General features: G+C 39.8%; 1 protein-coding gene across 1 annotated transcript in view; it reads right to left on the bottom strand.

The window, feature by feature from the left end:
* Positions 1-16,723, bottom strand: part of LOC132833800 (eukaryotic translation initiation factor 4 gamma 3-like) — a 356,819-nt gene that overhangs the window by 127,926 nt on the left and 212,170 nt on the right. The window contains exons 8-9 of the mRNA XM_060852385.1: positions 13,403-13,456; positions 5,976-6,073 (exon numbers count right to left, since the gene is read on the bottom strand). Of these exons, the coding sequence (XP_060708368.1) occupies positions 5,976-6,073; positions 13,403-13,456 (152 nt within the window). The remainder of the gene's footprint in view (positions 1-5,975; positions 6,074-13,402; positions 13,457-16,723) is intronic.

The following is a 16,723-nucleotide window of genomic DNA, read 5'->3' as shown; positions in this document are numbered from 1 at the left end:
TAAACAAGAAGAAACAAACTAATTAATGCAGTTTATGAACCCTACAACAGAGAGACTGGCATCCTTGAATTTAAACCAACTAAAATCTAACACACAGCATTTATCAAAATCAGGTATTCTGATCACATTAGTAGAGCTAGTTTAGCTCTACTATTCATATAAAATCGGACACTTTGTTCTGTATAAATGTAGACTTAAAGCAAGTGAAGGTCAAGATTCCCAACCACCCAGCACATCTTATTTTCAAGAAGGTGGCCTTTGTTGTATATTTGTGAACAACTAAGAATGTGCTAATTAAGCTAGGAAGACTTTGAGAGTATGAAGAAAGAGAAAAGAGCAAGAACGAGTACACATAAAAAAACAAACAAACAAAAACATTTTAAACATGTTGCTCCAAATAAAAAGAAATGAAGTTTGGCTGATATTCTGACTTGAAAGGGAGACTTTTGCCAGAATTAGTCAAAAGCATTGCATACTTCTACAAGATCAGGCCATAACTTTAGTCCTTGTACATAAGCATGAGTACAGAATGTATTCTACTTATTTGGTTTTCAGGAAGAAAATTGGGAATCTAATCTGAGCTTTGGGGCGGCATTGTGGCTCAGTGGTGAGCATTGCTGCCTCACATCACCAGGGTCCCAGGATCAATTCCAGCCTCAGGCGACTGTGGAGTTTGTACATTCTCCCGATGTCTGCGTGAGTTTCCTCAGGGTGCTCCGGTTTCCTCCCACAGTCCAAAGACTTGCAGGTCAGGCAAATTGGCCATGCCAAATTGCCCATAGTGTTAGGTGCATTAGTCAGAGGGAAATGGTCCTGGGTGGGTTTCTCTTCGGAGGGTCAGTGTGGACTGGTTGGGCCGAACGATCTGTTTCCACACTGTAGGGAACCTAATCTAATCAAATCAAAGTGTTGATATCATCTGGTATTGTTTTGAGAACCAAATGCAGCTGGCATTTAAGCGAGTGTGAAAAGACACAAAGTCTTCTCAATGATAGGAAAGTACAGAAGAACCTTGATTATCCGAATACCGGATCATCTGAAAGAGATCTTTAGGTCCTGATAGAAACATTACTTCAAAGAGCTGTTTCAACACCGATCGCAATTTTTGTTTACAATAATTAAAAACAAACGCGGCTTACTGAAATGCTGCCGAGAAGAGTCCCAGACATCGATGGGAGCCCCAGGCACCATCACTGACCTCCCGCCCTCATTCTATCTCTCCCCACACTTTTCTTGGAGTTCTACACTGAGGAGGGAGGGGAGGGATGTCCTACTGCCTCGTCTCCTGAACGGGGAGCGGACTGAGCAAGTGCTCACTGTGACGATCCCATTGAATTCATGGGGATGGGGGATTTCCCAGCAATGCTGCAGGTCCCTTACACACAAGTGTGTATCCACTCAGAAGCAAATCCTGACAGAGGGAGCAAGGCAGACAGAGCAAGGAAGAAAGAAATTTCCGAAAACTCCGAGCCCCAGAGGAAAGACATTCAATCAATTAACCAAACAAAATAGTGCCCGCCCATCTCATTCGGATATCAGGGTTCCTTTGTACACAGTAGCAGCTTCTGTATCTCCAAACATGTACAATCCATTCATATCGTGTGAAGAAATGATAGCAAGAGTGAACAGTTCAACATTGGACCAGAATTTACTTCAGACTGACATCAGCAAATTCCACAATCCTTTACTCCAGAAAAACCTTTATTGCCTAAAGGATTTGCTCAATTTGAACACCAATTTCAAATTATTTCAAACATGTTGAGTAAAATTCATAATCATGCTATTCCCCTCTGTATTGCCATCATGGGAAGTGAAACTCTGGCACGCTACTGGAACATTAATATAGGTTTATGGCCCTCTCTCTCAGTGGTATCTTGTCAACTTTGAAAAACAGGACTAAAACAGCTTTGACATAACGTTAAACGATTATACAACATTAAATGAACAGGAGGCAGCCAGGATTCACACCTTGATCAAGGTGTAGCTTATTTTAATTTAAAATTAAGGTCACAAAGCTGAACAATCTGAAGACTTATCTCAATGTAACAATGTGCATATTTGCAGGGTGTCAATGATCAAGGTGGCAAGAATTTGGTCTATTCCAAAAAACTGCTTCGTTGACGTTTTTACTGTCCAAAGCCTAAGTGGACCCAAACTACTCCCAAAACCAAAAGAGCTTAAGACAAAGTGTATTTATTGTAATCCTACTGCATTCCTATTCTATGTGAGAGCTTCTTAAAAAAAAAGCTATTCTTAGGGTATGGGTAACATTTGGTCAACTTTATCCTGCTATACCTACTAAGAGAAAATGGTAAACCTTCTTGAATTGTTATTGTTCTTTTAGTTGTGATGCTATTAGAATGGTAATAGGCAAGGAATTCCAGGCAGTTAATTTAACAGTAGGAAAGGAAGGAGTCCACGCCAGGAAGTATGGGAGAATTAGAAAATTATTTGTAGGTAATGCTATTTCCATAAACTGGTTCTCCTTTTCGGCAACAAAGGGTCTAAAGACTGCCAAAAGAGGAATTAAGTTAACCTTAGTGATCTATTGTGATAATTTCCACTGCAGTCAGAATGTACCAGTATTAAAGATGGTGGATGCCAAGCACATTGGATAGGCCACCAATCAAGAGCACAAGGGCGGCATGGTGGCTCAGTGGTTAGCACTGCTGCCTCACAGCACCAGGGTCCCAGGTTCAATCCAAGACTCGGGCAACTGTGTGTGGAGTTTGCTCCCACAGTCCAAAGATGTGCAAGTCAGGTAACTTGGCCATGCTAAATTGCCCATAGAGTTAGGTGCATTAGTCAGGGGTAAATATGGGAAATGGGTCTGGGTGGGTTACTCTCCAGAGGGTCGGTGTCGACTTGTTGGACCAAAGGGCCTGTTTCCACACTGTAAGAAATCTAATCTAATCACTAGTGTTGAGTTTCAAGTGCAGTTCCAGCTGCACTCATCTGCTGAAAATTGTATTTTACCCGCCACTGGGCTTATCAATGAAAGAATTAGGTGGTCAGGTGGTTAGCCACTTGTCAGAAGAGTTTTGAATCTCTCTTGCGATTGTAGCCATGGACTGACACGAGTGGTCCAATTAAGCTTCTATTCAAAATACAACCCCAAAAATGTTGATGGTGGGACCTTAAAGGTTATGGGAAATGATTTGTTTGGAACAGTCATGATCCGGCACTACCGTGGCACAAATATCATGCAGTGTGCTGATGCAGTCATAGTCACAATCAAGAATTACAAATGAAACAATGTTTTCGAAGAGTCAGAGGGTAGCACCACCTGATGTTCTTCTGAGACATGACCATCAGTTTTGAAAATAGTCAGGTCGGGTTTGTAGCTCCTAAGACCCATGATAATATTCTAGGGGTGCAATGAATATCTGCTGGCAACTACTTCGACCTTCCTGCCTTATACGTGTAATTTTTCATATTGATGCCTGCTGGCCTCAGTGCTGGGGCCCCACAGAGCTCAAGTGGATGAATGCCACCTTGTTGTTGAGGGCAGCTACAAGCATTCTGTCATTAAGATGAAGCATCCATGCTTGGTCGAAGAATACAAAAAGATCAGGGGTACGTTTACTGGTGGAACAAGAACCGCAACATGACCTCCCAACCCCTGCACTCAATACTCTGACCAATAAAAGTAAGCATACCAAACGCCTTCCTCACTATCCTATCTATCTGCGACTTCACTTTCAAGGAGCTATGAACCTGCACTCCAAGGTCTCTTTGTTCAGCAACACTCCCTAGGACCTTACCATTAAGTGTATAAGTCCTGCTAAGATTTGCTTTCCCAAAATCGCATTTATCAGAATTAAACTCCATCTGCCACTTCTCAGCCCATTGGCCCATCTGATCAAGATCTTGTCGTAATCTGACGTAACCTTCTTCGCTGTCCACTACACCTCCAATTTTGGCGTTATCTGCAAACTTACTAACTGTACCTCTTATGCTCACATCCAAATCATTTTTGTAAATGACAAAAAGTAGAGGACCCAGCACCGATCCTTAAGTCATAGATATTCAGCACAGAAACAGACCCTTTGATCCAATTTGTCCATGCTAACCGGATATCCTTATCTATACTCGTCCCATTTGCCAGCACTCGGCCCGTATCCCTCTGAACCCTTCCTATCCATATACCCATCCAGGTGCCTTTTAAATGCTGCAATTTTACTAGCCTCCACCACTTCTGCTGGCATCTCTTTCCATACACTCACAACCTTCCGTGTGAAAAAGTTGCCCTTAGATCTCTTCTATATCTTTCCCTGCTCACCCTAAACCTATGCCCTCTAGTTCTGGACTCCCAAAACCCTGGGAAAATACTTTCTCTATTTATCCTATCAATGCCCCATGATTTTATAAGCCTCTATCAGCTTCAACCTCTCACGCTCCAGGGAAAACAGCCCCGGCCTATTCAGCCTTTCCCTTTGGCTCAAATCCTTCAACGCTGGCAACATCTTTGGGAATTTTTTCTGAATCCTTTCAAGTTTCATAACATCCTTCTGATAGGAAGGGGACTAGAAGTGCATGTAATATTCTAAAAGTGGCCTAACCAACATCCTGTACAGCTGTGATATGCCCTCCCAACCACTAAACTCGATAAAGGAAAGCATATTAAACACCTTCTTCCTTATCCTATCTATCTGCAACTCTACTTACAAAGAACTATGAACCTGCACTCCAAGGTGTCTTTGTTCAATCACACTTCCTAGGACCTTACCATTAAGTGTATAAGTCCTGCTAAGATTTGCTTTTCTATAATGCAGCACCTGCCATTAATGCAAATTAAACTCCTTCTGCAACTCCTCAGCCATTGGCCCATATGATCAAGCTCCCGTTTTATTCTGAGGTAGCCTTCTTCAATGTTCAGTGTACCTCCAATTTTGGCGTCATCTGCAAAATTACTTGGCTGAGGGTTGTACATAACTTGATCAATATGGGTAGGAAATAGTGAGCTAATTTTTCACATTGTCAAGTAGGTGTCATTATCAGAACTAGACACAGCAATGTCTGATTCCACAAGTCTTAAGCATTATAATCAAGATACTGTCAGGACTAACAGACTTTCCTTTAAGTTATATGGCTTACTCAGGTACATGGTTGTGGAATTACGAAACTGACGATACCCTACTGCTTTCGATGTTTCATATGCAGATAGCACTATGTTGTAACATCAGACAACACTTATCTTATTTTTTGGCATGTTTGGTGTTGCTGTTAGTATACTCCTCACCATTCTACAACAACCAGGCTCGGTCCAAAAACTTGTTGATAATGTGAAGGTGATCTGCTGGAACATGATGCCAAAGTATGGTGATTTACAATTCCGGTACCAATGGACCACTGTCTTCATGAATGCCTATTTTGGGATAGTAATTAAGCGCCACCCTAAAAATGGAGGATTTCATCTCTGTGGAAATATTTCAAGAAAATCAGCTGTACCCAAAATGGAGGTTGAGGTGGTCAGTCATCAGAAAGACTACTTGTATTGGTAATCTTGGTACACAAATAGCAGCTAGCTTCCACCATATAGAGCAATGCAATATCCTAAAGCTCCCTGAAATCACTTAGCTGCATAGAATGCTCTTCCCCCTTCCTTTACAAATATTGTTATCAATACAAAAATGATGACCACAGTTTTCAAATGTTCCCAATTTGAGGGCAGCCATGATAGCACCTTCCCTACTCTATAAAAGAACAGACTTGTTTCTTGGACAAAATGAGAGTTTGAGACAACAGAGTAACTAAATGCTTTCAAATTGATAAGCACAGCCTAGATCTATGGAACTATTAAAATCTTCACATAGAACAGCAGGCACACAACTAAGTAGTAAACAATTTCCCTAAAAATGTGTCAAGATTGCTCCCACTGGCATATTACAAATTAAAGCTCAATTCCACTCATCTACACAAATTTAGGCAATCTATAGCAAACCAAACGGAAGCAGCACACAGATTTGTCATACCGTTTTCTTTTCCCTCTTTGTTGGAGGTGGTGGCGGTTGTGTAGGCACTATCAAAGGTGCAGACGGCGAATACACAGGTTGACTGTAATAGGATGGTGCTGGTAAAAGAAAAGGCACATTAGAATTCATTGTCTTGTTCCTTGATGGAAGGAAACTTGGATTTTCTAAATTTCACCTGCTTTACAGTGACTTAGAGATAGTGAGAACCGCACATCAGAGTGGACACCAAGAGTGGAGATGGAAAAGGCACAGGTCTAGCAGCATCAGAGGAGATGGGGAGTCAACGTTCCAGATCGGAGCTTGTTATCAGCTGCACTTTTTTCAGCTCCACTCTTTATCCACCCCATGCTTTAGGGACAAAATAAGGTGTATTTTGAATTAGAAGCTGTCACTAGCAATTCAATTTTTAGCAACGTCCTCTAGATGCAAGGCTCAGAAGTCAGTGCACATCAACATGACAACAAAATCAAACATACTAATGTTAGATGCCACTGACAATGCAAATAAAAGGCGCAAAAACAGAATACCATGTATTGTAATCAGGACCCAGGGCTTAGTAATTACAGAGGAATTGAAACTATCCTAGTCACAGAATGAAAAGTTGGCTGTATCTAGTGCCCTATAGTACTACTTCCATTCTTTCTTTTATATACTTTTTCATGGATTACAATTGTGACATCTTTTCTTCAAATACAAAATTAAACCTTCTGGTTGGGTCAGTGTAGCATATATGTCAGTTGCATAAGCACTAAATCTGGAGTGGTTTCATAGTTAGGGACACAATGCAGGTAAAACCACAGCAATAAAATCTGAACTGATGAATGCAAAGCTAATTTAGTTTGGTCTGTGTCTTGCCAGTGTAGATTAAAAGTTGTAATGTTGCAAAAGCCTTCGTTAATTAAAACTGTGGACCCCACTTGTAGGATTAAGAAAGTCTGGGCTAGCTGGTTGCCGACAGCATTGACTATCACTGAACTGGTAGTTGGAACAGGTAGGCAGGACTGCTCTCGCAGTCTTTGGGTCAGCCCTGCTCTCCCTTCACAGGGTCTCAAAAGTTCACAGTTCAAATGCCACTGTCCAAACTTTTATGCATTTTCAAAAATAATTTTTAAAAATAATGAATGAATAACCCACTCAGGAATGAATCATCAAATCTCTACAATGCGAACAGAGGCCATTCAGCCCATCGAGTCTGCACCAATCCTCTGAAAAGTAACACACCCAGACTTAGCCCCCTATTACCCTGCATTCCCAATAGCTAATCCACCTAGCCTGCACATTTTGATCTATGGAAGCAAACCAGCGTACCCGGAGGGGGAAACACACGGACACGAGAAGAATCTGCAAACACCACACAGTCGCCCAAGGCTGGAATTGAACCTAGATCCCTGGCACTGAGAAGCAGCAGTGATAACCACTGCGCCATCGTGCCACCCTATCCTGGAATATACATTCTTTTGTCACATTATTTTGTGCAGTCCATCACAGAAATCAATCTTGGATTGCAGAAGAGTTCAAAAAGGCCTTGAATGTAATTCATAAAACATAACCTAAGACTATAAAAAAACTCATTTTTGGGACAAAGAGCCAGAAGTGCGAACAAAGCATTCACATCTCAGGGTCAGTCAGGGCAACAATACAAAATGGGGCAAAACATCCAGGAAGGCAGAACAAAAAGCACAGGATAAGCTTGCCTCAACAGCAGAACAGGTTTAGGGGAAAGAAAGTTGATATCAAGGATCATAGATAATTAAGAAATCCATATCTGTGTCACTCATTCTTCTAAACATCTATTTTCTACTTGCTGGATTCACCATAAATGAAGTAAAACATTGTTTGATTGTCACTCAATCATATTCCCCCACCTCCCCCCAAAAACATCCCACACAATGGCATTACAATGCAAGTGTTTAAGACCAATCACTATGACAGCTGCAACTCATTATTTTCCCTCTCAGTGAAACACTTTTAATGTATTTACTCACTTGTCACACTAGTAATTTCCTCTCTCTTCATTCAAGTGTCATCGTCCCTCATCAATAGCCCCTCTTTAACTAGGAGAGATCAGTTACACAGCAGTCTTGCAAGAGTTGATGTGCAGCATGCCCCAAAATTATAAATAAAGGAGATCTGAAAATCCTGATGCTTCCATATTCCTCTGATCTAATGGAAATGGAAAAACCTCCTCTCCCAATCAGCAGGTTCCCAACAGTCTGCTTTCCAAGTCAAAGTCCTCACTATTAAAGGCATCACTGATCTTCCATGATAGTTCACTACTTACCAAAGCTTGTTTGCATGTCCTAACCACCACTATACCGGAGTGTTATATTTCCAAATTCAGAAGAATGCATGGGTAAGTGAAACCAAGAACTGCTTTCTCTGCAATTTGTAGGAAACTGAACTAGTGATTGATGTATCAATAGGAATTGCACATAGACACAAAGTTTTTATATGTGTTCGCACAGAACTGATCACAATGATGCAATTTAGAGGATTTTTAAAACCCTAACACCTAACCATATCAGCTACTTTGCAAATCTGATTAACTTTCCTGACATGAACAGCTAAAGCACAGCATTAAATTCTCTGATAAAAACCAATCCAAGATGCTGTGCTAGAAACAGCATCCACTGCCATAGTACTTTTGACCTGCTCCACTCATTGCACAAAGCCAACAATTTACAACCTTTGTTCTGCTTTCACAGTTCAGTAATATTCAAAAGTAGTTTTTGTTTTATCTAAAAAGATTCAGCAAATAAACATACAATATCATGTGGCTTACAGTCAAATACACCAAATTTATATTTCAGTCTTGGCTAAGTGAGCCAATTGCAATGAGGGCAGATCAGGGCATTTAGCCTTTTTGACCCAAAGTTGTAGTAACAAAGGCACGGTGGAGTAGCAGAGTAAAAAAATTATCCCGCTAAATCGCATCAACCAGTCTCACAGTAGAATAGCTACACGTGTTTGCTACAATAGAGTTGCCAGTGTTAACAAAATTATACCTTTATCTACAATTCATCAGCACCAAGATGAAAGGTAAACATTTTGGTGAGGGAGAGTTGGGGAACTCGATTTACAGATTACAGATTTCAAATTAGTTCACACTTTGCTCACAGGAACAGCCACTTTACATTTAAAGAGAAATATAACTGATATATCAAGGTTATGTTCACAAACAACTGCCCAAGATATCTGCAACTTCTGCTCACCTTCAGGAAAGAAAACTGTTTTAGTGTTAATTCTCAGCAGGAAATTTTATAACTGGCATCAGCTACAGGACTTCAGCAATGACTCAATAGAAATTCTGAAAATCAGCATCTTTTCTAGAATTAGGAATGAATGCATCTTGCAATATGCCTTGCAAGATGCATTCAGTCCTGACCATAACATGAAGTAGAAGTTCGCCATTCAACCCGTAGAGTCTGCTGCACCAGTCAATGAGATCATGGCTAATCTGATCATCCTTAACTTCACTTTCCTATTTTTTCCTGGTAACCCTTGATTCCCTTACTGAGTAAAAATCTTACTACAGTTTTGAATGTACATGTCAGTCCAGCCTCCAAAACCTTATTCGGTAAAGAATTACATAAATTCACTATGACCGAGAAAAGAAATTCCTCCTCATCTTAAGAGCTTAGTTTTAAGAGGCTGACCCCTTATTCTGAGATTATGACCTCTGGTGCTACATGTACCACCAAAAAGGGGACATAACTTTTTCACATCTAACCTACCAAGTCACCCAAAGAATCTTATGTTTCGATAAGGATACTGCTCATTCTTTTAAAATATGGCGAGAACAGGCTGGCTTAAAAACTTTCCTCATAGGACAGTCCCTCCACGACTGGGCGGAGAGCGAGGTAGGGTGCATGGGAAAGAGACAGGGGGGAATCGCGGGGGTGCAGGCAAAGCAAGGCAGAGAGGAGCAGGAGAGTAAACTGGGAGGGGAGACAAGGTGAGAGAGAGACCGAGAGATAGAAGGGAGAGGTGACAGGGAGAGTGAGGTTGGAGTGGAGGGGAAAGGAAAGGGGAGACAAGTCGACAGAGAAGGGGAGGGGCTGGAAGAATATGCATCTCCCAACTTGCCCTTGTGGTAAACAGTGCAAGTACTCCCTACCCACCTTTTTCACTTAGCAATCTTGAGAAGGTAAAAGGGTTTGGTGCTTGAACTGTATACAGTAACTAATTCAGTCCATTCAAACCTTTAACTTTGTATGCATTCAATCAAAATATTTTATCTAGACCTGAGCATCAAGGTGCTGCAATCATTTTAACTTCACACAACACAAAAAAATCTAATTTTAATCAAATACCAGGGAATACAGCATCTCAAACCTGTAACTTCAACCTATTACATTCCAGATCCACTATTGTACCATGACTGATTTGCTTTTCCTATCATGAAAGCTGACATTTACATGCCATGCAAAATCTATTCAGTGTCAATACAGATGCCAAGACAGTTCTCATACATCTGCATTGTACACCTAAAAGTAAAAGTACACTCTGGCCTGATTTAGTTGACAGCACTGCCACCTGCGGCTCTTAATGCTGTTGGTTTATACTCCATTTCAAGAGCTTCAGCTCACATTCTTGCATTGAGGGAGTGCTGCTTACTCGAAGCTAATATCTTTAGAATGAAACTTTGAATTCATTACACAGAATAGTATATAATAATTGGGTAACAGTACTAGTTATCGGGAGATTTTTGGAAATTTTTTTTAAAAAAGCTTTTGACAGTTTAAGTGACCGTGACGGTATTGGACAACATGCAAATCCAGACAGTTCACTTATGACCTTTAGAGAAATAAATAAAAGTAGTCGTCTCACTTCCCAGCACACTGACATACAGACTAGCAAAGGAACTTCACCGTAAACTGAAATACCTAGTAAAAGACTCATGCCACTCCATCCACCCCACTGAAGAATTCCTGAACCTCAAAGACATCAAGATAAAAGAGGACAAAGTCACGGTCTCCTTCGACCTAACAGCCCTATTCACATCCATTGACATCAGCCTGACCAAAGAAACACTGACCTGACTACTAGACGAACCAAGGACACAAACGCCAGACAACATCAACTCCATCAGCAAGGACACCACCCTCAAGCCATTAGACCTGTGCCTCACTACCACTTCACCTTCAATGACAAGACCTACAAACAAATCGACGGGACACCCATGGGATCACCAATATCAGAATTCTTAGCAGAAGCAGTGATGCAGAGACGAGAATGAACAGCCCTCCCCACGATCAAATCCAAGCTTTGGGTTTGCCATGTGGATGACACTTTTGTCATCACAGAAGTGAACAAATTAGAGGAAACCTACAATATCATTAACAACATCCTTACTGGCCTAAATTTCACCAAAGAGAAAGGGAACAATAACAGACTCCCCTTCCTAGACATCTCAGTGGAATGAACAATCAATGGAGAACTGCAGATCAGTGTCTACAGGAAAGCAACACACACAGACCAGATACTCAACTACAGGAACAATCATCCCAACACCCACAAACAGAGCTGTGGGTGTTATTCAAACAGGTCACAACACAATGCAGAACCCTATAAGTACAAGCAGAAGGGAAATCCCATACAGCGTGTTCAAGAACAATGGCTACCTGATAACAGTCCGCCAATTCTTAAACAACACGAAGACACAACATGTCCAGAGACTCTAGGCACACTACCATATATCAGACATCTCGGAGATGACTACTAGACTACTCCAACCCCTTGGCATCTTGGTAGCCCACAAACCTACCAACACAGAACTACTGATGAATCTAAAGGACTCTGTAACAACAACCAACATGAATGTCAGATACAAAATACCCTGCAAGGACTGCAACAAACACTACATCAGACTGACAGGCAGGAAACTAGCCACCAGGATACATGAGCACCGACTAGCCACCAAAAGATGTAATCAGCTATCACTAGTATTTTTACACACAGACAGAGGAGGACACCACTTCAACTGGGACAATACATCCACCCTAGGAGCTAAACTGAGACACATAAGGGAATTCCTAGAGGCTTGGCAATCAAGCCGGAACATCATCAATAAATACATCAATTTGGACCCCATTTACCAACATCTGAGAAAAACCAAAAATGATATCACCCACCTTAACAGACCAAGAAACAAACAGAAAGCGGGACAGAACACCAACGTTTCAATGGAGGCTCACTGTTGATGTTACCTAGCCTGGTTACGAAACGTCTGAGAACAAACCTACCAGCTCAGCAAGGAAATTTACAACCAGAGAAATAACCATGATGTCTTTATCCAATCTAGCTATATGTAACTCCATAGTTTTGATGGGGCTGATTAAGTCCCTTTGTTGTGTCAAATCACTAAAAGCTAAGTAAAATAAAACTGAAAGGATCAGTCAACTGTACAAAGGCATCCTATCAGAATTTAAAATTCAGCCCTCTGATTCAGTACCACCCTCTATTGCACCAGAGATTTACAACCCAAAATTCAACTTGAATTCAATTTGAACCTAATGCCCCTGAGTCAGATTAAAAAGGAAGGATTGAACTATACAAAAAACAATTAAATGTCAAACTGAAGTGAGAACAAAAGAAAGTTGAAAGAGGAAGGTAACAGAAAGGAGGAATGGAAAAGGAACACTCAGGTATGCACAAGGTATCTACAGCAAATTATTGTGTAATGAATTGAAGCACCAGGATGAGCAGGTTAACAGAAAATACTTCAGATCTCTGCCTTTAGATACCTCAAAATCCTGTGACACTTCCATTAGCCCTGAAAATAAAACTACGTAAATATTCTTCAGTAAACTCTCTTACCAGAAGTTCAGTGCTTAAAGAAATTAAAAACTGAATGCATTAAACTACATAAAATAACTTCCACAGTGCACTTCATTGCATTTTCTGGCACAAGACTCCACTTGAGAGAAAGTGAACTAATACCAATATTAAAGAACAGTAACACACATGAGAAAAAAAAGAGTTTGGAAAGGCGCTACAAAATTATGTGAAAATGTCTACATTAATACAACAATCCAAACTCTTCAGATGCAAATTATCGTGGAGTTACAAAAACTTGCAGTGAAGTATCCTAATATGTCATAAGTCAAAAGTTAAAAACACTTTCACCTTCACAAGTCACCAAATTCCAAATCCTCTTAACCAGTACGCATATGCCAAGCTTAAATCCAAAGTTTGTTGGGCCTATTCTCTCTCAATTCCTAGAGGCAGAGTGCGAGAAGCAGGTCATATGTTTATTACTTTCACCTGCAATTATAGGTTTTGATGCAGAGAATTGAAAAATGACTTGAATATCAAGAAAAAAAGGGATGAATCCCTACAAACCTTTTCCTCAAAAATTTGCTTAAAATATACATGCCTACCAGAAATAAATATACAAAAACAGTGACTTTTTTTTAAAAACTCACCACACAGTGGCTGAACTCCTGACTGGGGCCACCCTCTGCGCCTTGTTTCTGAGGCTAGGCATGAAACAGAACATAAATTTGTTTAGCCTCGGGTCCCAATACTCCCTTATTGCTCATTGCTTAGCCAAGGCTAAGCAAAGAAAGATCACATTTCAGCACCTGGCCTTGGAAATGTGGCAAGAGTGGCAGTGATGATTCCAGCAACTATTGGGTGAATTGTTTTGCAATGTAACATTTTATTTAAAAATAATCATTGTTTATATTTCAGGTAAGTCCTTAAAATTCAAAATAATTATCTCCTTGCTGTTGTCTCATTGAGGCTTCATAATGGCATGCGCCCCTATCTAGGATTCACCCATCTGCCTACAGTGTAAGATACAGTGAAACTGGGCCAAGGCGGCAGGAGCCAGTGGGGTTAGAAGGGGTAGAATAGGGGGAGAAGAGAGAGAGATAAATTGCAAAGCAGCTTTAAGAACAAGAAGATGATTTTTTTTCTCAACGAAGTCACCAGTCTGACTTGTATGTTAACTTCTCTTGTGATCATGGCTAATGTTATTGGAGCTTTTTAATTTCACAAGTTTAGCCCGTCTTAAAATACACCATTCTAGATTAGCAGAAATGCACAATTAAACTCATGCAACCTTTGGAAGCTGCACAGAAATGACAACACAGTGGGAAGGAATCTACAACTTTCTTGAGCTGCTAACTAGATTTCTCAATACTCAGTACAGCTGTGTCACTTTCACACAACAGAGGTTTTATCAATCTTTATTTTTATTCAAAATGTTTAACTGAACCCCAAAAACCCTATCTTCAAAAATATATTTCAACCTTTGGAGGTTGTCTGCCATTTCCAAAAATGGGAGATTACCTAAATTAGTTCTAAATTCAAAGAATAGTTTAGCAAAGTATAGATAACCCCCATTAAGTGAGGAATGTGGAAGAAGAGCGTGACTGGGTAGGCAGAAACTAAGTTTAATTAAAACTATTTTTACATCTATTACTCTGCTTCAAATATTAAACAAGTTTTATTAATAACATTGGTTTCTTTTCATCCTCTGTATTACAACACAAGGTAAATCAATTTGCCACTGGAGACTTTAAAAGTGGTTTAAGGATTACCAGATCTTGGAATAACATTCAATCCATATACTACTGAACATGTGACTATGGATCCAAATGTTCAGTTTCAGATTATTCACTTCAACTTCGAAACAGAGAGAAAACCAACTGGCTATGGTTTACAATTGAACAAAAGCCAAAAAGGTATAGTCTGTGTATTTCAGTTTACAAATATGAGGATATTTATAAATCAACAAAAATTTGGACTAGTTATTATGGTTCTGGTGAATTATGCATAATACATACATACTTTCTAAAGAAATAAGTGTTTATGTGAATACTCATTTGATTCTGGACTTCAGCTTCCAAGCAGGTCAAAGCTTTTGCCTGTCTCTTGAACTGCTCTGATTTTATTACTGTGAAAGTCACAAGGGAATTAATTATCCGGTATGGATGCATTTGATCTTATTCCAAATAATCATCTCAATAGCTTTGCACTGATTAGGTCACAGGCAAACTTAGTGTGGACATTACACAATGGTTGCACTGGGCAGAGGTGTAAACACAGCAGCTGATGCTTGCAAAAACACCCAACTCTGAATAAAATAAGCCAGCAAAGTTCATAATATTGAGTATTAGGAGAAAATCTAAACACCTTGAAATGATTCAAGACTGCATTTACGTGAAGGAGAACATTTGCTATGATGATTTGATTGTCTCACAATCACTCACAAGTATCCATTACTCTCCATTATGCTCACTGTTGGAGAATAATGAGCTGTTGGAGAACCATACCAAATTCCGTCGTTTACTGAAAATGAAATAATCAAACAGAAGACCATGTAACTCACAAGCAGCAAATGCAGTCGAAGTAATTTTGTCTTGTTGTACATCACTTTGCATCTTTATTTGTGTAAATAGAATATTTAACAACAATATAGATGTTTTATCATGCTTACTGAATAATGACAAATAAAAATGTGCAGCTGATAAAACATTCTGCAGTAACTGAATGAATTATTTTCAGTTGGTTGTGGAGTGCACAATTACAAATCTTGTGTACAAATGAGATCTTTACAGTAGGTTTTGATCAAGTGTCATTAAGTGTGGGAACACTACTTGTGAAAGTCTGCAAGGTAGTGTAAATTGCACATACATTTTAGTCCTCAAAATAATGCTGACTATAAAAAGTTATCTGGAAGGTAGATGCTCCTACTAAAACAGAGGAAAAATAGTACTTGAGAGAATATAGTGCAATCCTCTTCTTCCTCTCGCCAGTGTCATTAGTAACAGACACTTAGACAACAGTAATTCACTACTGTGGTATCAGTCAGTTCCTCAAAACTGTGATATTAAAGAGATAACTTGCTTTGCTGACCTGCAAGAAATTGGATGTCCTGAGGCTAGGGTGGGATGCCTCTGACTTTCAGATAGATAGTAAAAAATTTACATTATCATCTCCTTTTATTCAGAGCCATTTCCTTGCCATTCAAAAGCCTATTTACATTTTCATTCCCTATCCAGAAATCAATAAGAACATTACAGTTAGAATTCGACTACCTCTGTAGTTAAAAAGATGCATTTCACACCAGATCTAGCCATTAAGGGATGATTTGCATTACACTGTTTCTGGAAGTGATTTGATTATTGCATTGCGTCTTGAATGGCATATGACCATGAGGGAGTGACTGGGGGTTGTCTTGTGGCATTACTAACTGTGATGTAAAGGAAGGACTCTTTCCTTTGTTCAGAAAGCTTTCCTGGATATGCTTTCGGTGTTCAGGGTTTCTCTAAAACATGCATTGTCTTGTGCTTAATAGATCTTGCTTCACAGAAGTTGTCGTTTTGCAGTTGCATGAAGTGTGTAAGAATCTCTGGAAAAAAGAACCTAACAGTACAGGCTCTTAGCTTTGGCAAACCACGAAATAAAATTCATTATGTCTAGTATTTTGTGGGCTAGCAACATAAAATGAAATCCATAAAAGTTGCTGACACTCTAAATATCTTACTGGTCCATTGTTGTACCAGGGTTACGAGACAAGTGAATTCAGTTTTAGGCATTTAAATCCTTCTTGGAATGACTATGTGCAGAAATAACTCAATTTAATGGCAATAAATGCAGCCTCAAAAGTAACACCCAAGCAGCTGGAGAAATAAAAACCTAATTTTGGAAGGGTAAAATCTACAGTCTACATCAAGGAAGGAAGGTAAGTCTATTTGAATCTTACAAAGGACAATAATCAATCTTGATCTTTCATA

The sequence above is a fragment of the Hemiscyllium ocellatum genome, chromosome 37 (assembly GCF_020745735.1).
Source record: "Hemiscyllium ocellatum isolate sHemOce1 chromosome 37, sHemOce1.pat.X.cur, whole genome shotgun sequence".
NCBI classification, from domain to species: Eukaryota; Metazoa; Chordata; class Chondrichthyes; order Orectolobiformes; family Hemiscylliidae; genus Hemiscyllium; species Hemiscyllium ocellatum.
The sequence above is the reverse complement of the archived record's forward strand: the minus strand, read 5'-3'. Positions and strand labels throughout refer to the sequence as shown.